This window comes from Eupeodes corollae, chromosome 3, assembly GCF_945859685.1.
Source record: "Eupeodes corollae chromosome 3, idEupCoro1.1, whole genome shotgun sequence".
Lineage (NCBI taxonomy): Eukaryota > Metazoa > Arthropoda > Insecta > Diptera > Syrphidae > Eupeodes > Eupeodes corollae.
Window position 1 is genome coordinate 109,463,005 of NC_079149.1, and position 27,452 is coordinate 109,490,456.

Genomic DNA, 27,452 nt, shown 5'->3' on the forward strand with positions numbered 1-27,452 from the left:
CATAAGTGTCAATTGTTTTCTTATATTTTAAATGTGTTTTTGTTTGAAATTGACTTTTTGAAATGTGTAAAATCACGTTTGTTCTTCCATTCGTACATTCGTTGTTCGCTCTCATGTGCAAGGCCCTTAACTTGTCAATTTAGTTAAAAAAAAATTGAAATTGACATTTCACGCTGTCTTTTAAGAAAAGCCTTCACTTTGGTTCGAATCTCGCATAGATTTTGAGACACCCTTTATTTTCAACGAAAAGAGCTAATCTCAGGTTAATAAATAGAGAATTTTTATTTAGCAAACATTTCTTTGCCTCCAAAGGTAGGAATAAATTGCTACAATTTTGCATATGATTTAACAAGAATGCTTAAGGTCACCAAAATATTGCTTAGCCCTCTTCGCGGTCTAGACTTTTATATTGTAGTTTGATGCTACATATTTCCAAAAACTGGTCGAAGAAGATGTTATTGTTTTTTTTTTTTGATTTTAGGTTTATTATTGTTTATTGATAATTATTTTAATTATTTTGCAAATATGAAGTCACTAATTTACATAAATACAAAATAAAATTGTTCACAAAATAAACTTTATTTTAACATTTTGAATTCCATACTCGTTCAAGGAATAATTAAAAATTATTAATTTTGGAAACTTTGTTTTTATATTACAAATTATTTAGTTTCTCAAAAAAAAACTTATAATGCAACATAAATTTAGTCAGAAAACACATTTTTTAAGATTAAAATATTTTAGTTTGAATTTTTGACATATGATAATTAATAATAATTATGACATTTCTACCACAATGGCTTGTTTTTATTTGTCATTAGAGATGCACAACAAAGATTAGAATCGCATGTTTAGGTTAACCCGCACCCAAAAATTGTATTAGTTAAAGTGTGGATCGGATGTGGAACTCGAATTGAGTTTAACAGTTCGTGTGAATAGTCCTTTAAACTTAAAGAAACGTCATATTTGTTTCCAGATAACTATCAAAGTCTTATAAATCCATAGATAATGATTGAACAAAAAAAATTATAAAACAAAAACAATCTCGATTTCTTATAATTAAGCTTTGAAATTTATAATCCAATGAATATTTATTTATTTTTCTGAATATTTAGATTTTTGTCTAATTCGACTATTTTATTTGTTTATACTTTTTTGTGTTGAAAAAAAAATTACAAAATAACATAATTTAGGTCGAAGATTAATATAATGTGCTATATCTAATCAAAAAATGACGCGCTTTGATTTCTTATTTAAATATTTATTATTTCTTAATAAATAAACTTGAATTACAAAGAATTCTTCACGCTCAATTTCATTCATTCATCTGTTAATATTTATTATTTATTTAAGTAATTTGTAGAAAGACGGTACATCGTTCGTTCGTATGAGATTAAAAAATTACCACAATTCTGTTAACTTTATTTGTGTCGAAAAAAAACTGTAGAAAATTACTTAAATATGTGCATATAAATAAATGAAATGAATATGTATGTTTTTTTAATAAATATTTATAATGAGAGATGTTTCGAATATTAAGAACAAGTAAAGTAAATAATATAAGTAAAGATATATCGAGTACTTTTCCAAAAGTTCCCCGCGATGCTGTTATAATTTATCCAATATTTACCTATAGCTTTATTATTAACACTTGGATTTAGACATTCGCTAGACAGTTCTCACTTTTAGGGTTGCCATTTTTTAATAATTGACTAAGAAAAATTTTAAAATTCAATCAATTTATACTTTGACAGACAATTGTCAGATCGTACAACATTGTTCGATCAATCAGTTATCTGATAGTAGCTTTCAGACAATAGCCAGTTATGACAGCTATCAAATTATGTGTCAATAGGGAGGTGTCAGATGTCAAACGTTTCAACAAACTCTAGCATGCAAGGTCTTAGACGCAAAAAAAAAAATAAAAAACGTCAGCATCGTTCATATCGAAGAGATCTAATTCATAGATTCGCTTTTTCTTGTACATTTCTGACAACTCAACAACTGCATTACTCAACGGCGCGGCACACCGCCAACTTCCATTATTATCACTGTGTAATTAACGGTGTGTTTTGAAAGGACATCAAATGTTGCGACATCATAGTAGCCCCCTTCGAATGAATTCAATGTTAGACAACAATATAATGATACATAATATTAGTTTTGATTTTAATTTTGATCATCGTAAAAAAAAGTTAAAAACGTCAAAAATAAATTAAAATATTTTTAGGCAACACTAAAGGTTAATAAATCTATTCGAACTCTCGCAGTATTTTGATAAACAACAATAACTCTCATATTTGTAGAGTTGTGGAGACTTGATACATTTATTATAATGATGACGTTTATTTTTTATTACCGGTACTTTTTTTGTTGTTGGTTTAACTTCCTCTTTCTTCTCCTCATTCGTAACTGTTGTACATTGTATGTAGATATTTACTAAAAAAGTTAATCTTATTGTCAAATTTATTAAAACTGCATTTTGCATTTATTTTTTTTTAACGAAAGCTGTCAAATGTCAATCACTATAGTTCGGCTTAACGTTAACTATAAGTTTGCCACACGTCGACCTCTCTTTATCCACATTTACACATATGATGCACAACCCCTGTTTAGAAAATTCCTGCTTTGGAGAAAAGGTAGTTCATCATGCGAAACTTTTAAGTTTACCTGTTTGCAAAAAAATAACTAGTAAAAACTACTGTGTAAATCCCCTAAGGCCATGGACAATTCAAAGAGCTATACAATAATTGTTGTTAACATGACCAGAATGCCTTTTAAGGCACACCTGCAACTGTATGTATTAAAAAGCCAGAAGAGAAAAAAAAACGGTTTTAAAAAGAGTATCACAGGTATGGCCAGGCCAGAAGACCAGACCAGACAAGACCAAGACAACATAACGATCGCTTGGGATTTTTCATTCACTTTCTGGTAATCAAAGCGAACAGACGCTCTACGCTCCACGATCAACGCTCCAGCTTTAGAGCTTCTTAGAGCTACATATTTGTATACCTACTAGCTTAAGCTGGGTAGATCTCTTTCGGGTTCCAAAAGTGCGCTCTTAGAGGTAAAACATACTAGGTGCTTTCATTTTCATCTATATCCGCCGCATTTCAACAAATCAAACATAACTAAAAACTGTATAAACTGTCAAGAGCGCCATTGGTGAAGTTAACCCTAAGTGACATTGTTATTTTTATTTTAGATGTATAAAGTAAATCGTATTGGAATTCATTTAATCATTCCTCGTGTGATCGTCTGTTCCGTTGCGTCTTGTTGTCGCATCGTCGCTGTCGTGTCTTTTGTGTGCTGGCTCACCTGTTAACCGGGAAAGGCTAAATAAATTAAAATAAGGAATTATAACTGTCGAAATGTCGCTTAAAAATATTATTTAAATAATTTATTTTTTGTTTCTTACTTGTTTGTTTTCTTTGTATTATTAAGTTTCGTTTCGATCACTCAAAATTAAAAGTGTTAAGTTTTAAAAAGGGTTTAAAAGCTTATTTACTTTAAAAACGCTTATTGAAACCAAAATATCCCATTTTACAGTTAAAAATCTTGTTAAATGTTTAAAAGTTGTTTATGAAATTGGGCATCAGAGACTTAAATAAAATAATTAAAAATACAAAATGCGTTCACCACATGGTGTTCTGTTTTCTAAATTTTAGTGACTTTGATTGTTTTGTGTTGTAGCCGCGCTTCTTCAAATTTAATAAAAAAAGTAAAATCGAAGACTTTACAAAATTGCAGTGATATTTAAAAATTTAATAGTATGGGAGAACAACCAGCATGGGGAGTAAAAATATCGAATTGTAAGTGTAATTTGTTTATAATGTCATTTAAGTGACAATTTAAAAAAATAAGTTAGTTTTTTTCACACTTATTGATTTACATATGTATTTTCAATGACATGAGAAATTTGTGTGGCAGAACACTGTAGGTACAGACTTTCGCAAATTAAGTAATTAATTGTGCCATTTGGGAATATGTTATTAAACAAATAAATAGAATAATATGTCTTGGGGTTTTATGAGTTCGTTGGTGTTTATTTAATTATAAACATACGCTTATTTAATTAATTTAACCATAAAATAAATGCTACAGGTTTAAACTTTAATAAACGAAATTGGTTTTTGTCTTCAATATTAAATTTAACTATTTAGGTGTCTACTTGAAATTAAAAAACAGAATATTTGTACGCCATTAAGTAACGAAACAGTTTTGACTAGCGGTGTGAACAAATCTAAAGAAAGAATGTTATTGTCAACTCGTTGCAATGTAACGATTAATTAAATTATTTAAAGGCTTCGTTAGTTATTCAACAGTCATTCGTCATTTTGATTAGCGGTATTAAAAATCTAAAGAAAAAATGTTATTGTCAACACATTACAATGTAACGATTAATTAAATTATTTAAAGGTTATTCAACAGTCAAAAATAAATTTCGTTCAAAAGTTTCAAATTGAAATAAATTAAATATTTTACAGACATAAGCTGTAAGAGTAGACCATAGTGAAAAGGATATATTTATACATAACTTACATATTTTTAAAACTAAAAAAACATTTTTTACCAATAAGAGATGTCATTTTGAATAATGACAGTTATCACTTTTGATCCTGTCATCTTTCGACATTTGACAACTAAAAACTACATCTTTACTAAAAATAAAATGATACAAGCAATTTAATGAAATTGTTAAGACTCACTTAAAAAATTATGTACATTTTGAGGTCACATCACGCTGTTTTGAAAGAAAAGTTTCCTGGTCGTATTATTTCTTCAAGAGCTGATCACAATTGGCAACAATTGTGTTTAAACTTTTTTTTTCTTTTAGTCAAGGAAGTATTTCATAAAAAAAAAACCTGAAAAATAGAATTGTTAAGTCATCGCGGGTCAATTCGCTTTTTTGACTTTAGTCAAGAGCAGGATTAACGGTACTTTAAAAACCCCAGTCCTGCTCCTTCTTCATAAACATAAATTAACTTATAGATTGATAGATAGATATATTCTTTATTTTTTCTTATTAAAGTTTAACAATAATTCTTACTTAAAAATAAGCACTGGCAATTCTGTCGTCTGCTTGATGTGACATTTCATAATAAAACACAAAACATTGACTTATATTGTTTCCTTCTTTTTTTCATTAAAAGAATTTAGAAGACATGTTTTAAGACTCAAATATATTCCAAGTTTTTAGCCATCTCCAAATACGATAGCTAAACTATAAAAATCTTAACTTCCCATTAGAATTAATTGGAATCGGAGAGATTGTTTGAATCGGAAATTTTGACATTTCTTGACGTTTCACGGTCTCTAGAATCTACATCAAAGATTTTTGGAGAGATGTCTGTGTGTGCGTTTGTACATACGTTCGTTAGTTTGGGATTTCATTTTTTGTCATCTATATCTTTAGAACCAGTATATATATATCGACTTAAACTAAATGCTGCTATAAAGATAATAAGACAGAAAGATGCAGATAGGTCTTTCAAAAAACTTGATAGGGTGGTTGGTTTATTTATTTAACCAATTCATAAAAAAAGGAGTACCCGTTGCATGACGGTTAGTGCGTTGGACTGTCATGCAAGGGATCTTGGGTTCAATCCCTGCCTGTGCCACCTAACATTTTTCACGGGTACTGCCTCCAAGCGTAATTCTTGTCATGAAAAGTCCTTCCTCAAAATCAGCCGTTCGGATTCGACATATAAGCTGTAGGTCCCTTTCATCTCTGATAACATTAATCGCACACAGGAATGGTTGAGAGTTTTAAGTCACTAGGCCCTGGTTCTTCATGGACTGTTGCGCCACAGAATTTATTTATTTATAATTTTAAAAAAAGGCTGGGATGCGACCCACACTGATAATTTCCCATTCCGTTTGTCAATTTTTCTTTCTTAAAAGTTTGTAGATTTTTGTGTTTTGTTAAAAAAGTTGTCAATTGAATTATTCTAAGAAAATAAAAATTATTCATAATATTTTGCATATGGTGAAATAGTTTTACTTCAAAATCTATTTTTGCTAACGAGATTTCTTAGTCGTTAACAAATTTTTACCAATTTTAGTAGCATTTGTTAAAAGTTTTTAATCGTTATATAAACAAATACAAATTGGATGAATGAAATTAATTTGAAGTCAATACCTTCTATTGTTGACGTGATATCGAGAACTGAACAATATTTTTAATAAATGTTCGTACTGCTTTTTGTATAAATTATTTCTTATGAAAAAACCGAATGTTGGATTCTTATCAAAAATCCACTGAATGTCGAAAATAATTTGAGTCGAAAATCAATTTTTACGAACTTTTAGAAATGCTTTTTTTAGGTCTTTATTTGTTGTTAAGAAACTTTCAATTCGATTTTCAAAAATTTGTTTCGAACGTTCAAAACAATATTTTTCATAAGATAAAATTTGTTTCCAGGCAAAATTTCAAAGTATTGAAAAGATTTTTAAGTCGAAAACCAATTTTTGGATTTTATTTTTTGTAAAAAAAAACTGTCAATTCGATTTGTCTCCAAATTTAACCAAATGTTCGAAACAATATTTCTTTTAAGATAAAATAAGTTGAAAGCCAAAATCTCAAATTTTTGAAAAGATATTCGAGTCGAAATTCAATTTTTACCAACTTTGAGTAATGTTTTTTTAGGTCTTTATTTAAAAAAAAACTGTCAGTTCGATTTTTCTCAAAATTTTACCAGATGTCAAAAACTTTTTTTTCGTTGCACAAAATCATTTTTTAGTTCGTAAAATTTTCGAGGTTAAACATTTTTTTTTTATCAATAAAAAAGCCGTTAATTGGACTTTTTTTCAAAAAATATGTTTGTTTAGCATCAAGTTCAAAATATTATTACAAAATTTTATTCAAGTCTCTAGCGTTTTTGGTTGATGAGATGTTTAGAGTTAACCAACATTTTTTTGTCGAATTGTTGAATTGAAGATTTTGACATTTCTCGACGTTTCAAGGTCTCTAGAGTTCGAGTAAAAGATTTTTAGAAAGATGTACGTCCGTCCGTTCGTGACCTTTATCTCGTAGTCCATAGCTCAAGAAGCAAAAGAAAAGAGGAAAAGCTTATCAGGAAAGCTTTTCGGAACAGTCCGTTTTTACATACAAAAATAATATCTACAAAAAATACTACGCAAATTATTTCTCAAATTAATTTCATTCATCCAATTTATAAAAATTTAAGAAATTTTACTAAAATTGATACAAATTTGTTTTCGACTAAAAATCTATTTAACAAAACTAGTTTTTTAAACTAACCTATTTCTTGATATGAAAAATATTGTTGATAATTTTAAAACATTTAAGAATAATTCAACTGACGACTTTTTAACACAACACGAAAACCTATATACTTTTAAGCAAGACAGATCAACAGGCGGGATGAGAAGTTATTAGTGTGGTTCTCATTGCACCGTCTTTTTTCTTTAAAAAGCGAAAGCACAAAATCTTAATTTGTAAAAAACTTCTACCACATACAAATTATTTTGATTTGAACAATCCAATGACATTAAATTTTTATTTCTCATATGTTGGTACCATTGATATTACGTTTGTATCTCGAAGGCTGTGTTCGTTGAGTTGCTTTGAATGTATGTGTTTTCCATTGGGGAAAAAAATTAATCTGTTACTGTTGATATTATTTAGTTTTGTTAATGGAAATGGACTAGCTGGGCTTATTTTGCAAGGGAAACCAATAGAAAAAATAAAAAGTTTTGCTATGTTTCCACTAAAGGTTTATCTCAGTTTAGATTAAATAAATCTTTTTGTTGTTTCCACCGCACAAGAAGATTTAAAAATGATTATGTTTGACAGCACTTTCTTTAATGCAAATGGTGTTTCGATGTTTCTTATGAAGTGCAAGTGAGATACTTTGATTCGTGTTAAACAATGAATAATTGAATAGTTCAGCACCATAAAAGAATATGCTACCTACTCAATATGCAATTATTTTTTTTATTTAATTAAAACAAAACTATATTTTTTTAACACAAACATGCAAATAAAAAGACCATACTGCATTATCTGTAAAACCAACTCCTCCACATAGATTTTGACTTGATTCCGATCGGAGAATCAAGCTCATTTCAACTCGATTTAGGTATATAAAGAATTGAGGCGAGCTTCATGCTCACTTCAACACGATATGTTAATGTAGTAGCCTACGAACAAACCCCCTTCGTTTTAAAAGACTCTCAAATTCCAAATGTTTTCCTACTATTTCTTTTTTCGCTGAAGTTAATTTTAACTTTTGATTTTCACAAAACTTTCTTCTATTTGTGTTTTGTATTATTATTCTGACAAGTCTTCTTTCAGTTGTACCAATTTTTAAATAGAGAACTTTGGCTACTGCCGATGGGTTTTCTTGGGAATTTTCTACTATACTATTTATAGAATGCCAAAAACCACGGGTATTGGAAATTATTAAACTACATCTATGTATGCTGAAACTTGACAAAACGTTTTATGACTTCTTGTTTTACGTACACATCTTTTTTTATTGAAATGTCACATTCGATAAAATTGTCAGAAAGGAGTCGATATAGAATGTACATCCTCATAGGTTTGTATTAATTTAAAAGCTAACAAATTATTTGTTTATAACTTATTTCTGTTTGATAATACGAAAAAAAGAAAGAACTATCAGAAGAATAGAATTAGTTTTGCATAAAGTAAAACAATTTAAAAAAAAATTACGTATACGCCATAGTGACCATTTCAAATACGGTAATCAATTTTAACTAACTTATATTTGAGCTTGATGGGTATCAACAAAATACAATGTGCCTCACGCACTCTATATTTCAAAATTCACACGACAAAAGTTAAGTTCTCAACAATAACAATTTAAACGATAAAAAAAGCTGTACTAATTAAATAAAGATTTTAAACAATTATTAATATTTGCAAACACAATTGTTGTGGTGTTAAAAAAGCTTTGACCATGATTTTTCGGACCTTCCAATGAGAGCCTATATAATACCCAAACACCAAAAAATAACAAACGAAAGAAAGCTTTTGTTAATTTTTTTTATATTATGTTAACCATTTTAAAACGTTTGGGCATTATTATTTTTTTTAATTTTCCCTGACTATATTCTAATCAAAAGTATTTATAGACTCCAACAACAACAATAACTGGATGATGATGGTTTTGGATGGTGTGATGGTGGCCAACATAAAGGCTTATAATAATTTGAACTTGCTTATCTTCTTTTATAATTCTTTTATCGGTATCGATGACCATACGTATAACCGTCGTCCGTCCGTGCAGTGTCTAGCAGGGCTATCGCAACTTAATAAAATTTTCGGTTAACATAGTGAAGTTCAAGTCGTATAGTCGAATAGAAGTGTTGGACTTATAGTGATATATATTTTTATAAAAGTTTTTTTTTGTTTTCAAATTATTGTCAAAATGGCGAAAGATTTTTCTCCCGGTGAAGATAGAAATCTTATTCATCAAGCCGAAACACTTCCTTCAGGACGAGATTTGACTACAACTGTTCATCATTTTAAAGTTGATGGTAGTCAAGGGGCGCATAGTAGACCCGTTAAATATGAAAGATTAAGTAGATGTAAGTTTGACTTTTTTTATCACTCTTTACGAAAGAAAAAACTATCAATAAAATACTATGGTGTTGAGATAAAGAAACATCTAAAAGAACTATTTAGAAACTTAACTCTTCTTATCATTTTGAGTAATATTATGTGAAACATTAAGTTTTGAGTATTCTAAAAGCCGGCCGGCGTTCACTATGCAAGCATCATATAACAATAGTTAAATAAGTTTGGTTTAAACTTTCGCGGACTGTTTTTAAGAGGGCTTATATACCAAATAACAATGCCATGTGTTTTGTTCATTGAACTTCATTCAAGGCATACACAAAGCTTAAAGTCATTTCTCGCAAAACAAAGAGTTAAATAGTTCTTTTTTAGGTAAATGAAAAAAAATAATTATTGTATCTTCTTTGGGCCAGGTCGAAAGGGTCGAAAGAATAAAATGAACAATATTTGGTAATGACGTCACGATTAATAATTTTTTTCTTTGTATTAAAATACTCACAAATAAAAGAGTTCTTAACCTACAATTTAAAAATGAATGCCCATGTTCTGCATTTCATTTATTGTGAATAGACTTTGCGAAAGTGAATTTGGGTGTTCCACAATTCGTTATCGTGAATTGGATTTTCGAACAAGCAAATGGATGTTCTTTATTTCGGTTTGTTCCATTTTTTTAACGCATTCAAATCACATTTTTTGTTTCTATGAATTGATCTTTGATAGCTTCCTTCTGCTAGGAATCGGAGGGTTGCAGCAAGTCTTTGATTTGAAGGAATCGATGAAGGTTTTAAAAAAGGTTCTCTTTCCCTTAGAATACATAAAAAAGAGTCTTTGCTTAATTTAAAATTACAATGAAAGCTTAAAAAAGGAAATCAAGAATTTACTTTGTTTATGAGAACAGTTCTACATAATTTTCATACACTTACATTGTGTCAGGTAAATCCAATATATTTAAATTCTTATTTTTTCTCTTGAATTCTGTTTCCTTTTTTTTAATTGAAATTTCCAATAATAGGTCCGTTTGCGTACCCTTCTAAAACAGTCCAATTTTACGTAAAATAAGAAATTTAAACAAAACCTGTTCGCGTATTCAAAAAATTTCGTAGTTTTTCGTAAAAGAGAGCGCTCACGACAGAGTCAAATATTTCCCCAACCATCCATCTTAAAAACAGCAAAAATTTTACTTCAGAAACAAAATAAAAATGGATGATCCTTCAGTTCTGACAGTTCGAAATCGATCATGAACATGCAATTTTATTGCAAGTGGAATTGAAAAGTGATTTCAATTCACTTTCGATCGAAATTAGGAACGTTAGCTTCTTAAAATTGATTTTTGGAAGCATCTTGACAAACAAATAAACGTCATTTAATCAACAACTTGAAACAAAAATAATCAAATTGGCAAAAAAAAAATAAAGGCTGGATTGTCTGATAACTTGTTCTTTTGTGGTTCAAGGTTTCAAATTGGCTCTAAGCGTTATCATTTATCAAATAAGAATCTGAATAGCATACACATTATGTACGTAAACTCTTAATTGTTGCTACATGTTGTTTTTTTTTTCATTAAAGAAAAAGTATTTTTTTTTCGCAATTTATCAAAGGACTTCGAGAGTTTTTAAGATCGAGCTTTGTGAATCAGAAACACTCTTCAGCTTCGGCTTCGCATGACGTTTACGAATTCAGCCATAGGAATTCAATGCATGCTACCACAATGGAGCTTCGACCTCACGTTTCATTTGACAATCGTAAGGAAAAGAACGTAATGTAACGTAATGAGACTCCAAACAGAAGCTCTAGTTCAATTATCTGAACATTTGCTTTGTCTGACAGCTCAACAGCTGTTAAAAAATGTCAAGAAACAAAATATTTGCTCTTTGGAGAGATGAAATAATAGAAATGTCATTCAAAGCAACCTGGAAGCAGGCCCACCTTAAGGCTCCAGTTAAAGCTATAATTGGTTTTTTTCATGGGAAACAAACATTGGAATTTTGTTGGCAGGTCGTTTATAGCAATCATTAAAAATTTCTGTCATTGAAAAAATTTCCTCATTGTAATCCACCGAAAAATGTTTACTGACAGAAATCTGTCATTGGAATTGTGTGAAATTAAAACACAAATCACTGGAAGGATTCGTTTCACTTTTGAACATAAAAGTATCAGCTGTTCAGGAAAATGAATTTCCGTCAGAAAAATAGAAAAATATATTTTTAGAGAAAAATAAATGCGTAATTACACTTTCCTAAAAAAAAATCTTTTTGTGATTTCCGATCGATCGGTATATAATTTTTATTTCTAATCAAAGGAAAACACCGTCAAATATCGATTCAAAAATTTTTCCGGATCGATTTCAATGAAAGCTATAACTGGTCCCTAACGCAGGCGAAGTCGAAACTGAAGCGTGTTTGTGATTCAGCCATTAGGAGTTTTAATGTTTGAACAAAGTTTATTTCTGTCTAAAATATGACCCCTTTCCCCCATTTTATTGTAAAATTTTATTTTAAAAAGTAAATAACGTCTAAACGTCTAAAAGTTCATCTAGTATCGTGATTTTCTAAAAGTGTTGCTTTAATTTTTATGAAATTTATGTTTTGTTAGAAAATCTATCAATAGTATAGTAGGATTTTACACGAATAACAGAAAACAATATCCGTAGTAGAATCTTACTACAGATGGCTTTTTGATATTTATAAGAGTCTCGAACGGATCTTATGTGATTTCGTTGTCAAATGTTGGTACGATTGATATTGCATTTGTTACTCGATGGCTGTGTTCGTTGAGTAGATGTGCACTTAGAATCATGTGTTTTCCATTGGGGAACAAAATCAATCTGTTACTGTTGATATTAATAAGTTTTGTGAATGGAAATGGAATAACTGGGCTTATTTTGCAAGGGAAAACAATAGAAACAATAATTAAGTTTTGCTATGTTTTCACCAAAAGTTTATCTCAGTTTAGATTAAATAAATCTTTTTGGTGTTTCCACCGCACATGAAGATTTAAAAATGATTAAGTTTTACATCACTCTTGGATAGTATTGAACGTAGAGCATCTAAATTTATAGATGATAATATCATCATAAGTTCATTTACTTCGCTTGAACATCGTCGTAAGGTCTCTTGTCTGACTCCTTTTTACCGTTATTTTAACGGATTATGCTCTAGTGAAATAGCCAGTTGCATTCCTCCCCTTATACAGTTCAACCGTAATACTCGCGCTTCTAGGAATGCTCATCAGTATACCCTCGAGCCCAACTTCGGTCGTACTGTCAAATACAGAGATTCGTTCTTTAGCCGTACTACGCGAATGTGGAATGCCTTACCACACTCTGTCTTTCCTAGTCATTGCAATATTCAGGAATTCAAAACCAATGTGCACCGACATCTCCTTTTAAACCATCTTATTGGGAAACTCTTTGTTTTCATGAGAAAGGTGTAATTGTTTTATTTGCTGGTGATGTCATAACTTTTCACAAAATACAACCCAAAAACTACAATCATTCGATACCCATTCTTTGTTCGAAAGCCTCTGTTCTAATCTAATAATTCTCTGTTCATTATTTTGATATATTATATGTACATACGTATATTTTTAAATGTATGTACACATGAACAAAGTTTAAAGAAATGTCAATCATTTTCAAACTGTCGCATCATGTAAAAAGAATCATCTCACTTAATCTATATTGAAAAAATAATAATAATTAAATATTTACCATGTGCGATATGTGCTCTTAAAGATGTTCATCAACAAAAACCAGATCTTGTCGGTTTAACCCAGACTTTGAAATACGCTAAAAGTTCGGCAATTATTTCTTTTTATAGAAGAATTTTTTTTTTAATGTCAAACTCTAATTTCAATCAATCATATCTTAAGCCTCAAGTAAAGTGGCCTTAATTTTATAGTTTTTTTTTGTTATTGTCTTGTTATTTTGATCCTTTTAATATTTTGCATCGTTAATCATTTTATAGCTATATCACTTAATTTAAATTTAATAAGCTTTATTTGTTTGCTGGTATTGAATCAACGGAATTTTTGAATTCAATATAATTTGCAATAATTTTGACATATAAATAAATTCCAAAACCAAACCATGATTTTATTGATAAAATTCTTTAAGAAAACCGAAAAAGAAAAAAAAAAATAAACAAAATACAAAATTCAAAATACAATATTTATGAATGCATATACAATAAAGTCATTCACTTTTATTTCATTGCTTATAAATGAATAATCGAGCTTATTCAACTCTACCTTTGACCTTCGCATTGTGTTATATTTATTTGACATTTTGCTGTTGTCATTTAAAGCGTCATTTATTCTAATAATTATAATGTTAAATTAACTATTTAGTAAAAACAAATATATACGAAAAAAAAATCTCTTGGATGATTTTCTAGTGATTAATTTAAAATCGAAATTTAAATAACTTCATTAAAAACAGAAAGACTTAATATCCGTACCATGAGATATCCAGTTTTGTTTTTGCGCTTTAACCAAAATATATCTACGTACATACATTTCGATTTGTTATGAATTTTTTTCCAAAATAGTTTTTGATACTAATATAGTTTTAGATATTTCCCATATATACTTAATTTATGTTCAAGACAAAGCTTTAGAAAATAAAAATTGTGATTAATGCTTAAGGAAATAAGAAGTTAGTAATGGCGTTTAATTGTCAAATATTAAAATATGACAGCTTTAGCTGTGACAGCTGCCTAAATAGCGGGCTATTCAAAAATATTTGTTTGTAAACTCTATATAAACGCCATTAATGTTAGAAGCTAAAATTTCTGACGTTTCAAGTTTACTTTTAATGTACAAGTTTAGTAATAATTATTTGAGCAATTGGCTTAAGAAATGTGATGAGAATTACTTCAACAAAAAGACAATAATGAAAAATACAAATACTTTACATTATGTTACATTTCATAATAATCTATTAGTAATGGTTTCGAGACACCATGCCAGAGAGATACAGAAAGACAGAGAAAGAAGTAAAAGGAATAAAAAGTACGCATAGCAACAGCCCTCCATACGAAGGTTCTCCCGATCCATGTCTCTACTTACTTTAAAAGACTGTTGCCGAAATAAAATACAAAAAAGTTTATACAAATTTAGAATAATAAAAATACAAAACGCAAATAATAATAATAATAGTTTGTCGGTTGTAGGTGTAATGGCTGTTTTGAAAAGAAATTCAATGTCATATGTACGTTTTAAAAACATATGTTTTTGGTTGTTTCATTTTTAGTTGGCAATCCGGAATACCAATCATACGCTTTAAACGAATCAAAAAGATTTTTTTATCGTAAACGTCAAATGTGTCATTTTAAAGATGTGACATTTTGTCATTTGGAAATTTTGTGGGGAAATAAAATTTCTTGTCAAACTGCTGACTGTCAATATAATTTAGATGTGTAATGGTATTATTGAAAAAGTTGAGATAGATCCGAATTTAAGTCATTCGATAAACTTATTGGTATTTCATTCTGACGTTTCATTATTGAGCGCATTCGGGTGACATAAGGGACTTCATTCGCAGTCATTTGCATTCATTGAACACTAATTTATCCGAATGCAACAAGTGAGTTTTTAAGATGGCATTCATTTTAAACCTGGATATAATTTTGCCAGCTGGCCAAACAGAGTCTATAGACTTCTGTCATCTTCAAATCCCTTACATTGTCTGAATTAGTTCATTTTATCTCTTCGTCTTGATGGTTTAAAAGAGATAGGGAAGTAGACATACATTAAATGGCGATACCTCAAAATGAATATCATCAAAGGAGTCTAATCTGAAGTTTGAATACCGAAGTTTTAATCTAAGTATTTTTGTTATATTCGATTTGATAAAAAAAAATTTCCTTTCATTGAAGTTTAAGACTACTGCCACAACTTAACTTATAGCATATTTTATAGATTTATCGAAGGACTCTAAATCACTAGTAGGAAGCACGGCTTATTTAAGAAAGATTTGTTCATGAAAAATTATTATTATTGAATGAAATGTCAATTCCTAGCAAGAGGCAGCACCTGTGAAAAAATGTAGGTAACACAGACAGGAATTGAACAGTCCGACGCAACAATCACGCATAATTCATTTAGGATGGACAAAAAAGACAAAAATGAAACGATACGCCTAAGATTCTAAAAAACATTTTATTCGTTGAAATGTGGATCGTAAGTGGAACGCGAGTTTAGTTTGACATTTTGTTACAATCAGATTGCAATTCGCGTCGAACAATTTGTTTTCTTCCAGCATCTTGCACATGAGCTACGAACTGCGAACTGTGAATGTTCGCATATTTTGACTTTTCTTTCACATGAGCTTTATTTCTATTCGCAGACAGCGACGAATTGTCAATTTAAGTAGTATTCACATGAGCGCGACCAACAAACGACGGATGAATTACATAATGTGAGTTTATATACGTTTGAAGACATATTTCCACACAAATTCTTAACAAAACGATGGCAGTATAGTTTCTATTTGATTTATGATGCATACTTTTACTTTTCAATATCATATATTAATAAATTTAAGTTTATACGAACTGTCAAATTTATTCGAATTCACATAATCCACACTCGCAACGAATAAAATAATCGCGCGTACTTAACCTAAAAAAATCATTCTTGCTTTGGTTTCGGTGGTGAATGGTGTTTGGCTGTGGGTCCTTGTCAAACTTCATTCGCGACGAATTAAAAACTCTCATGTGAAAGAAATGTCAAAATCAACGAATATTCGTTCATTCGTTGGTCGTTGGTCGTGCTCATGTGAATATTGCTTTATAGTTACCCTTTTCAACAAACGAAACAAGAGTGGTATAACTTTGAAGTTAAGTTGAGTGTGAAAAATGTATTCGTTGCAGTGTGGATGGTACGTGAAACGCGAATAGAGTTTGACAATTCGTAGCAACCACACTGCAATTCGTTACTACCAAATTGTTTTTACAAAATTGTCTTGTTTTAGAGAATAAAATGAAAATTTAATTATCCTAACATAAGTGTCAATTGGTTTCTTATAACTTAAATGTGTTTTTGGTTGAATCTGGCTTTTTGAAATGTGTAAAATCACGTTTGTTCATTCATTGTTCGCTCTCATGTGCCAGGCCCTTAAATGTTGTCTTATTTTGGCAATACAAATAATTGTATTATTAAACTTTACTTAACTTAAACTTTAATTCTACCTTTTTCGTTACGATTTGTTGCACCTAATTTAAGTCGATAAATTGTTTACGATCACATTTATTTATTTATTTATCGGTCGTTGGTCGCTCTCATGTGAATAGTGCTTAAATCTAATTATTATGAAATGACAAATCAAACAGAGCATAAATCAAGTGACATCTCTCAAAAAGACTAACTCCAAAAAAAAATGTTGTCAGATTAAAAACTAAACGTCTGAAAAACACCCATTAAAATATTCCTAGGATATGGTTAGATCGAACACCATCTTTTAAATTTTTAAATTAAATGATTCCTTCTATATTAGAAAAACCTTTAAGAATCTATTAATTTAATTAAAGTGAGCCAGAAAATTTTAAATGCAAATAAATCAATCAATTTTAATTTGAGGTATTTGACATTTGTTTCCAATTTTTTTACTTTTATGTCTTAAAAATACAAAAGCAATTACAATAAGGTAATTTGTTTGTTCAGCACTAAGTGAGTTAGTTTAACAGAAGAAACATACCTTTTTTCTAGATTTTTCTAACGTCAGCTGGTATGGATATTTATTGATTTTATTTTATTATATAACAACAATAAAATTTACTTAAAAATTGAATATCAGACAGACAGAATGAAGAATGCAAATATCAATAAACAATAATTTTAAATATTTGTTAATGGTATACGAAATAAAAGTTGCGTTTTTTTTCAGAAAAAAAATCCAATCGCTGTCAGAAAAATTCTTAACCTATTTTTTAGAAAAAAGAATAATTTCTGGAAGGTTTTATTAATTCATGTTTGTAGTTATTTTGAAATATAAAAATGAACATTTTTAGAAACCAAATTAAGTTGGTTCGTTTATAACCTTGAACAGTAAAAAAAAGTAGATAAGAAGACATCAAACAAGCTGATGATAATGTACTTTGAAGAGATTTACTTTTGCAAGATAAAAAGAAGATAATTTAAATTATTATGACCCTTTTCACACTCAACTCATATTCAAAACAGAAAATCATTGGAACTAAAAATAAAAAGCATTGACAAGATTTATAAACTTTCAAAGATAAAAATTATAAAAATGTTATCAAGTATAGATAAAACAGGTGATATTCTATTTGATGTTTTAAGAGCGAATTATTTTCTAAAAGTGTAAGCCCATTAAAACAACTAGCGTCTAAACTAACTGTCAATATAAGTCCTGCAAACAGAAACGTTTCAACAATTAGTTAATTTATTTTAAAATTATTGCTTATATCTTGGAATCTACATACATATATTTTGGTATATCAAACGAAAAAACTTAAAGCCGACTTTAAATTTTATCGTATGTGAATAACATTATAGCTAGAACTTGTCACACAAATTATAGCAAAGATTTGATAAAGAACTAAAAATGGCAATAAATATGTTTGACAACTCAAATTATAAAATCTATCAAAATTATTACTCTCCTTTTTATGAGCATTGGAAAAAATTTAGTTTTCAATTTATTCTTCCAAACATTCGGGATTTGTTGAGGTTTCCATTGGTAATTTTGAATTTCAGTAAATTGTTAATTGACTTTTTTTTTCACTTGATGTTTTATAGAAAAAGTCCAACATTAAGTTGCAATTATTTAATAACACAATTTACTGTCATAGTCTCATTATTATACAAATCACAATCCATACTCATCAAACTAACAGATGCAAATAATTTTGTTGGTGTTTCGATTAATTTGACAGTTAAAATAAATCAATTTATTACTTTTCCCAATTGATTTTTTAACCAATAGAAAACTACATAAGAATTGTATTGGATAAGTAAAAGTCCATCCATAAAAAAAAGTAAAGGAAGCTTAAATTTCTGACTTATTTTTGAATTTAAAATTTTCTTAAGTAATGACATTTCTCTCAATGTCATTTATGGAAACTAGTATTAACAGAGCTTAACGATAGAAATTATAACTAGTACTCTTAAAGAGAATTGTTAACCAAAAGATTCTTCAAAAGGAGTACACATTTGAAACACCTTTAAAAATATTCACATATACTTAATAAGTGTGTAAGTCTCCTAACAATCCATTACTTTATTTGTTTTCACTTGAAAATAAATCAAAGTCTGCCATAGCCAAAGGTCATTATAAAAACATTGCCAATTTAAAAAACCATTCTTTGCTTTTTTTCTTTAATTTGTTGGTTAAAAGAAATGTTTGGCATAGATTTGATTGTTGATTAAAAAGTTATATGTTTGTACATATTTACATGTGTATTATTTTGTTTTTAAATAAATTCCACAAAGAAAAAAAACCAACAATGTAAAAGAAGCAACGTGATTTGAATGATATATACATAAATGTATAACGCATTCAATGAAAAGGCTCGTGTATGCGAAGTGTGACCACGGTATTATATTTTGTTCTTGGCACTATACCGATGTCAAAAGTCATATCAAATCAATTGTCAACTTTCTATGACATAAGACAAATTCATATAGCAGTATTAGTTTTGTGAATATTCACAATAGCAAGAAAGGACTTTTATTCACCAACATTTTGTTACAGTTGTTTTATGTGGATTTGGTAATAAATAATAAAAAATAAACAGTATTTTCTTTTCTCACGATATGGTGATTTTAAGAAAACGGGAAATGAACAAACAGATAGAGCAAAATAAGACATAACGGCGAAACGTGCAAATTTGAGTAAATGGAAGTTCTCATAAATAATGGATTTTTTTAACGGTTATAATTGAAGCAATGTTTATGTTTTTTTTTTAAGTTGTCAATTAAGAACCAAGCTTTCATAATAAAACTAATTTGATTAAGTTTTTTTTTTGTAAAAAGCATACAATTCTTTCCTTTTGGGAAATTTTACTAAAACATGTACTCATTTTTGCTCGTCACTGTAGATTCTAGGGACACTAAATTAACAATAAATGTCAAAATTTTTACGTAGAAAATTGGACCGATTGCAATAGCTGCTTATGGAAAGTTCATAAAAAGAATTACTTCCTGTAAAAACATTACATTTAATAGTTTTTTAACAGAGTCCTCAAAATTTAGGACTATTTTCAAGGAAAATCTCACATTTAATGTCAAAAATTGTGGCAATATTTTTATGCATTCAAAAGTTATAATTTTTGCAAGGAAACATTTGTTTTGGGACCAGAGTGTGTCGCTTACCCCAAACATTGTTTATTTGCTAAAATAGATTCTTTTTAGGAAAAAAAAAACAAAAACAATTAAAATATTTTGAAGTAAGAACAAAATTTTTGTATAAAACGTTCAAATTCAACTGATTTCTGAACAAAATAGTCTTATTTAGCAGACAGAGAGTAAATATAAACAAAAACAATGTGTGATGTTTTCTTTCAAATTTAATCAAATGAAACGTGCTATTTGTTAATTTAGAAGTCTTCCAATAATTTCAGATATACATATATAGAAAATTTAATTGTTTTTTGATAAATATATATTTTTGAAAATAACAATTTCCATTGCAATTCAGTAATTTAAGGTATGAATCATAATAATACGAATATTGTTTTTGTTTATAAAAACAAGCAAAACAATAATAAAAAAGGAATTTTGTTGATTTGTAAACAGAAAAATTGGAAACATTTCTGGTTAACCACGAAAGAGTGATAATATAATATGCACTAGGCTAGGCAGTGATATACTCAACATCCCTACCAAAAAATCTAAATAAATAGGTTCTTATGACATAATCATGTTATAGGCATCATTGGTTTTTATCATTAAAATCAATTATTAGAATTTGTTTGACAGGTTGGTTACAGCTGTCATTAGGTTAGGTTAGGTTGAGGGGTTGACAGTTGAAGTCTTTACCGTCACACTTAGATCAATACAGATCCATTGTGATACCCGTGAGTATTGCTACACAAGCTAATAAGAAAAACCTATGTGTTCAGTCAGTCAAGCCATTTAGAAGCTTTGACGAAGTTCAGAATGTTAGTACCTGGCGTACTAGAGAGTTCTTCTAACTCCCCGAAGAAATAGTTGCCAAGCAGTTTCTTCCTTTGATGGGGGAGAGCTGGACGGTGACACTGCCCGCAGATGTCAAGAAGGTTCCACCTTTCATCGGTCTTGATAGTTATTCTTTTTGAGATTTCCTGTTTTAAGTAACAGGTAGGGGAGCTAACTAGCTGAGCTTGGCTTACGTCAAGCATTGCCCCTAATCTTACTAATTCATCGGCTTGCTCGTTGCCTAGTATTTCGCTGTGGCCTGGAACCCAGCAGAGTCTAATGTTGTTCTGTGCGCCAAGAACCTTAAGCTCTTCGCGGCATCATAAAACAAGCTTTGATTTTACCTCAGTTGCAGTAATCGCTTTTATTGCAGATTGGATATCAATGTAAAAGGTGATATCAGCTCTTAGTATAGCCATCATTGATACCTTTTTAGCAGCTGTTGTCACTGCAAGGACCTCCGCTTGGAAGACGCTACTGTAGTTTGCTCCTGCACCAGTGTCCATTTTAGAGCCATCAGTATAGATAGCTATTGACGACTCACTGAAGTATGGTATATTATCTATCCATTCCTCTCTGCTTAGGATGGCAACCTGGAGTGGTTTATGAAAATCAAGTTCGGGTATTTTATAGCCTGTTGTACTACTACGAACCATAACTTTATGAAGGATCTGGGCATGTCCTATGGAACTGTTAATCCAGACTTTAGTTTGACTAAGTCTCAGGGCGCTTTTAACCGCAGATTCTTAAACAAGGAGGTCTAGAGGAATTAGATTCAGTATAACTTCTAGTCCCGCAGTTGGAATGGATCTCATTGCTCCCGTAATGACAGTGCACGCAAGTCCTTGAACTTTTGTCAAATTTTTCGGTTCGCGCTCTTTTCTAAAGCTTTCCACCATACCAAATTACCATTGGTTAGTATTGATCTATATCACGTTATTGAAGGCTCCCTCAATATCCAAGAACGTTGCAAGGGTGTATTCCTTGTCATTCTGTGATTTTTCTATGACGCTGACAACACTGTGCAATGCTGTTTCAACGCTTTTTCCTTTAATGTAGGCTCGTTGAAATTCCGATATACAGTCCGGTTTCACGGTGCTTCGGATGTGTATTTCAATAAGCCTTTCAAAAGTTTTCAAAATAAACGATGTTAAACTAATGGGGCTATAGTCTTTGACCTCCGTATGGGTAGGTTTACCAGCCTTAGGGATGAAAATCACCTTTACCTTACCCCACGATAAGAGAACAAACCCCTTTTAAGGCTTTTATTGAAAATGCTGGCTAGGTGTGGGATGATAAGGTTTATGCTCTTCTGAAGCATCATAGGAAAGATTCCGTCTAGACCAGGGGATTTGTATGGGGAAAAGAAGTGAATGGCCCATTTTATCCTTTCTTCCGTTATAATATCCGATGGTTCTAGGGTTTCTGTATGAGACTCTGTTTCTGGACTGCGGATATCAGCTGTCATTGGAAACACATTTCCTGATAATATATCAAGCATTTGATTATTGAAAGTTCAACTGACAGTTGGGAACACAAAGAAAATGGAACGCTTTCCATGGAACAATTGTGTTCAGAAATGTGAAATTAACCATCAAATGTTCATTGAAAACAGATTCATCAGTGTTCTTCTGTCTTGTGTTGTTATCACCTTACATAGTCTAGTTCTATTATACTAATCGTTGGACACAAAAGCAGATAAGTTGATCAATATGAAATACAAATTATCAATTAATAAAATTTAAATAGAAAATAACTCATATACAAAATAGTTGACAAACGATTAAGTTTTTGTTCTTTATTTTTAAATTAACAATTTGAATAGTTACTTTCAAACTCAATATTTAGTTTATCATTAACATTAATCATTTTTTAAACAGTTCGTTGCAGGTAATTATTATCTTTTTTTCACAATATTCATGATAATCAATTATAACTATTTTAATTGCTTGCTGCCAATTAAAAACTGCATTTTTAGTAACTTTTGTATACTTTTGTTTACTTCAACAAAACTAATACAATTCAAGGTTCTAGACATTTAGCGCATATAAATTGAATTTTATCTTAAGGTTAATGTAATTTAGAATTACAATTTTTATTTTTATCTTCTATGATATACTTTTATTTAAAAAAGACAACAATAATTTGAGTACTATATTTTTCATTTGTTTTATAATTATTTAATTGTTATAGTATAGTTGTAAAGGTTTCGTTGCTATCATGAATACTATATTGTAAATTACGCTATTGTAAATTATTGTTTGATGAATACAATAAGTCTAATAATAACCATAAATAAAAAAGTTTTAATGATGAACTGAATAAACAAATCTTTATCGTAACACAAAATATTCCAAAGTTTATTATTTAAAATGTACGTATTTAGTGTATTTTATTTATGTACGCATACGTAATTTTGAAGGGGTCCTTTATTAACGGTTATATTAAATATTTTTTTTTTAAACGTGTGATTTGCAATCTGGCAATACTTTTTTCGAAGTTCGTCTTTTTGGCAGCTGTCACTTCATTTATACTCAGTTTGGTTTGTCATTTTATAATAAATAAACTTACATCTGTACATCATCATCGATGAAACAAGTATTTCCGAATGGAACGCTTTCATTTTGATTTTCGAAATCAGCTGTTTTATGTCAAAATGAAATTAAAGAAATTACAAATTGCATTCAATTCTTATTTCAAAACCGTCGCTATTTTGATTTTCAATAAAGGTAACAAGTGTATGGTGCTAAAACTCAAAACAAAATCCTTTAGTATATAAATTAACATAAACTTGATCATATTTCTAACAAAATGGGTTCATTGGCCTTTGCAATTATTGCCATCACTTCGCTTATTAGCTGATAGAGCCTTTCATATTGTGCCTTGTTTGTCGTTTTTGCCCTTTAAAATCAAATAATTATTTATAAAACAATAAAATTTGTAAAATTACTAAAATTTTTCCTTAAAATAAACGTTTTCTTTGAGCGTCCGAAACAAATTATCTAACGTGGAAAAAGTTGTTTTCATTCCATTCCATTCGAATTCAGTGATGCCAATGTATACGAACTTCGAAAATCTTAAATGATTTTTTCACTCCGAATCTGATACGATGGAATTTGTGATACTTCAATCGGGAAACGTTGCATATTTTTGATTACGATGGAATTTGTGATAGTGCTGAATATTCGGCCCAAATTTCTGCAAAGATCATTTTTATAAAATAATGGCTAACTCCCTTCTTTGTAGTAAAGCTAATTTCTTGAACAAACGTTAAATTATATGTGTTTTATTTCTTCTTTAAAATCACACGTCTAAAAAACTCCCTTTAAACTAACAAATTATAAGACAAACTATATGCAGCACAATATTTTGTATGAAATTTTCCATGACCAATTCGTAAATTATCGGTTTGTAGTGAATTTTATTAATTTCGACGTGTGTTTTCATTTTAAGTAATGCCCTAGTTTTTATCTGTCAAATGTGAAAATATGACTTTAGTAATTTTTTATTCAAACAAACTACAAAAGTTTTTGAACCAGAAACAAATTAAAAATCTACTTGACATAAATTATTCTAATTGCTGTTTAAAATTGTTTTTATTAATAATAAAGATAAAACTTACCTACTTGACCCAGGTTCGATAAAAATACAAAAATTTCCATGCTCCTCTTATCGAATTCGAAGCCGCAATAAACATTATCATCGGTCATGTAGTAATGTCACATCAAAAGTCAAGAGAAAATACACAACTGGGACTGGATATCATAAACTTGCTCTTCTTGTTCAAGGCTAAGTGTAGCTTAAAATTGCAGTCTTGATGAAAAAAGACAAAGTTGAACAATTTAAATCAAGGTGTTGAACTAAGAGAAATTATACTGTCAGAAAACTTTTCTTTCAAGAAAAAAACAATAACTGCAAAATGTTCAGTATTTTTAAAGTGAGTTTGAACAATGCCTTACGAGTGATTTGTTCCATTTTTAGTGGTGTTGACAGCTTCAAAAGTGAGAAACCACATCTAACATGGTAGTTTTAAGGATAGGAGTTTGTTTATAAACTTCAGAGAAATGTCAGTATACTTAATTTTGTAGTATACCTCTTCTCCTGAGTTAGCTGTCAATTTTAGTTGACAGATTCGTGAAATTCTTTTTAATTTTTCGGAGGTTCTTGGAGAAATGTTAGTATTGTTTCGGTACTTAATTTTTGAATGACCATCTCTCCCTGAGTAAGCTGTCACTTTTAGTTGACAGATTCGTGAAATTAAATTTATTTGCAGATTCTTACAATATGAAAATTATTTTTCAAAATTGCATTACCCTTTTTGGCATTTGAAAGAAAGTAGTAACAATCTATCAAAACCATATGTCATGTCACACTGTGTTAAATATTTAAAGTGACATACAAAATGTTATTAATAATGTTGTTAAAACTTAAAAGTATCTAGTTTAAACGTATATGTTATAAAATGACTGATTGTCTAAGAAATAATATTTAATAAAACTACATGAGTAGATGACTCACCAGGTTTGGTATTTCTTAAAATCACTCGGGCATTACATTTGTACTAGATAATTTCCTCAATATTACACTTTTGTATTCAATATCAACTTACATAAAACAATTATTATTTTAATGTATGCAATATTAGAAAACAATTGAATTATTTCAAGACAGAAAAAAAGCAAGATGACGTTTTTGACGAGTGAACATTGAAATACTTAATTGGTTAATAACCTGTCAACTGGTATAATATTTGCAGTTCCTATTATCAGCAAAACAATTAATCAATTTTTATTTGCCACACACTGCACAATTCAACATTTCTTTCCATCAATTTTAAGTCAGGTGTGAACTGACTGGTTTTAACTGATAATACACGTTTTCTTGTCACTATAATAGCAGAATAAATTATGACTGTGAATAACAAAAGCTCAATGATTGTGTTGCATCTAGTTGCTGATATTTTAGCTTGAAATTATGACCTTAAGTCAAATTCCAATAATTTAAATCAATTCTTAGCTAACGCTTTGAAATGCTTAAATTGGTTTAAGGTTTAACCACAATAATTGTCACAGTAATGCATTGTCTAGATGACATAACCCCGATTGTTTCCTGAAAGTGATACTTATCCCTTAAGCTACGTTAACACTAATTATACTTTAGGTGGCATAATAATATTGAATACAGCTTTAGTATTAAAAAAAAATCTGCATTGAAATTTTAATTTGTGGTTTACTGTAGTTAACTCTGCAATGACAACAAAGCACAACAACTTTTGTAGATTTTATTTAACGAGCGTAAAATAATCATTTCCGATTACCTAACCTTGAAAGTGAAATAAAGTTAGTAAACACCCGCCGCAATCCATCCACAAATAAAACATGTGTTTGCAGTTTATTCCATTATACTTGTGAAATTTTATTTTATTATACATATTTGCAAACTGTTAATGTTTTTCACTTGTTTGTTTTTTTTTTTTTAATTTAATTTATTGTCTTCTTGAAATTTTATACAATAAAGAGAGTTTCCATATGCAATTGTGAAAGTCAATGAAATAATAATATTGAACAAATAAATTATAAACTTAAAAAAATGAAATTAAATGTATTATAAAAGAAAACTCGTGATATCGTATACAATAATATTTGAGGGTAATAAAATCGATTTGTTCTTCCAAAAGAACTTACGTTTTTATATAACTTATGAATGAAACAAATGAAGTTAATACCGCAATCGTGAAAGAACTATGTATTTGCAGTCAACTACATTTTTTGAACGAAAATTTCAAATAAGTCAGTAATTATGTTTTTTAGATGTCTTTAATTTCAAACTTAAAAGATAACTTCACCAACCTCTACCTTCGTAGCTTATGCTACAAAAACTACCGAAAAATTATCTACAAAAAACTTCCCGGTTTTTTGTTGTAAAGAAATATTCTTAAAACTTTTTCCAATTTGAAAAGGAAATCTTTTACAAACACATCATAGATCAATAAAGTTAAGCTTTAAGTCGAGTAAAAAAACATGATCACCTGTCATTTTGCCATAAGCAGACTTGACTGGACATCTAATGACATTATTTATGACTTTCTTTCCAGACAATTTTCCAATAAAGTTGCCTAAACTGGAATGACATTTTTTTATCTGCTTGCTAAGTCCCTTATGTCGTCTGAACATAACCTATGTCACTTTTGTCATATTATTTTTGTCAAAATGACATCAATGCATATGATGGTAAAATGATTAAACCGTTCAAAGTTTACTTCCTTTTAACTTTGTTGCTTGAAAAGGGTGATTTTTTTGAGGTTAGGATTTTCATGCATTAGTATTTGACAGATCACGCGGGATTTCAGACATGGTGTCAAAGAGAAAGATGCTCAGTATGCTTTGACATTTCATCATGAATAGACTTACTAACGAGCAACGCTTGCAAATCATTGAATTTTATTACCAAATTCAGTGTTCGGTTCGAAATGTGTTTCGCGCTTTACGTCCGATTTATGGTCTACATAATCGACCAAGTGAGCAAACAATTAATGCGATTGTGACCAAGTTTCGCACTCAGTTTACTTTATTGGACATTAAACCAACCACACGAATGCGTACAGTGCCTACAGAAGAGAATATTGCGTCTGTTTCTGAGAGTGTTGCTGAAGACCGTGAAATGTCGATTCGTCGCCGTTCGCAGCAATTGGGTTTGTGTTATTCGACCACATGGAAGATTTTACGCAAAGATCTTGGTGTGAAAC

General features: G+C 29.6%; 1 protein-coding gene across 2 annotated transcripts in view; it reads left to right on the forward strand.

Moving 5' to 3' along the window:
* The first annotated feature begins 2,876 nt into the window (after positions 1-2,876).
* The window catches only part of LOC129949460 (putative inorganic phosphate cotransporter), a 41,401-nt gene continuing 16,825 nt past the window's right edge, over positions 2,877-27,452 (forward strand). Inside the window, exon 1 of one of the 2 annotated variants that reach the window (XM_056060938.1) lies at positions 2,877-3,812. In XM_056060938.1, the coding sequence (XP_055916913.1) occupies positions 3,773-3,812 (40 nt within the window). In that variant the 5' untranslated portion in view covers positions 2,877-3,772. Of the gene's footprint in view, positions 3,813-9,326; positions 9,580-27,452 lie in introns of those variants that run through there. The other variant, XM_056060937.1, reaches the window with a different exon arrangement.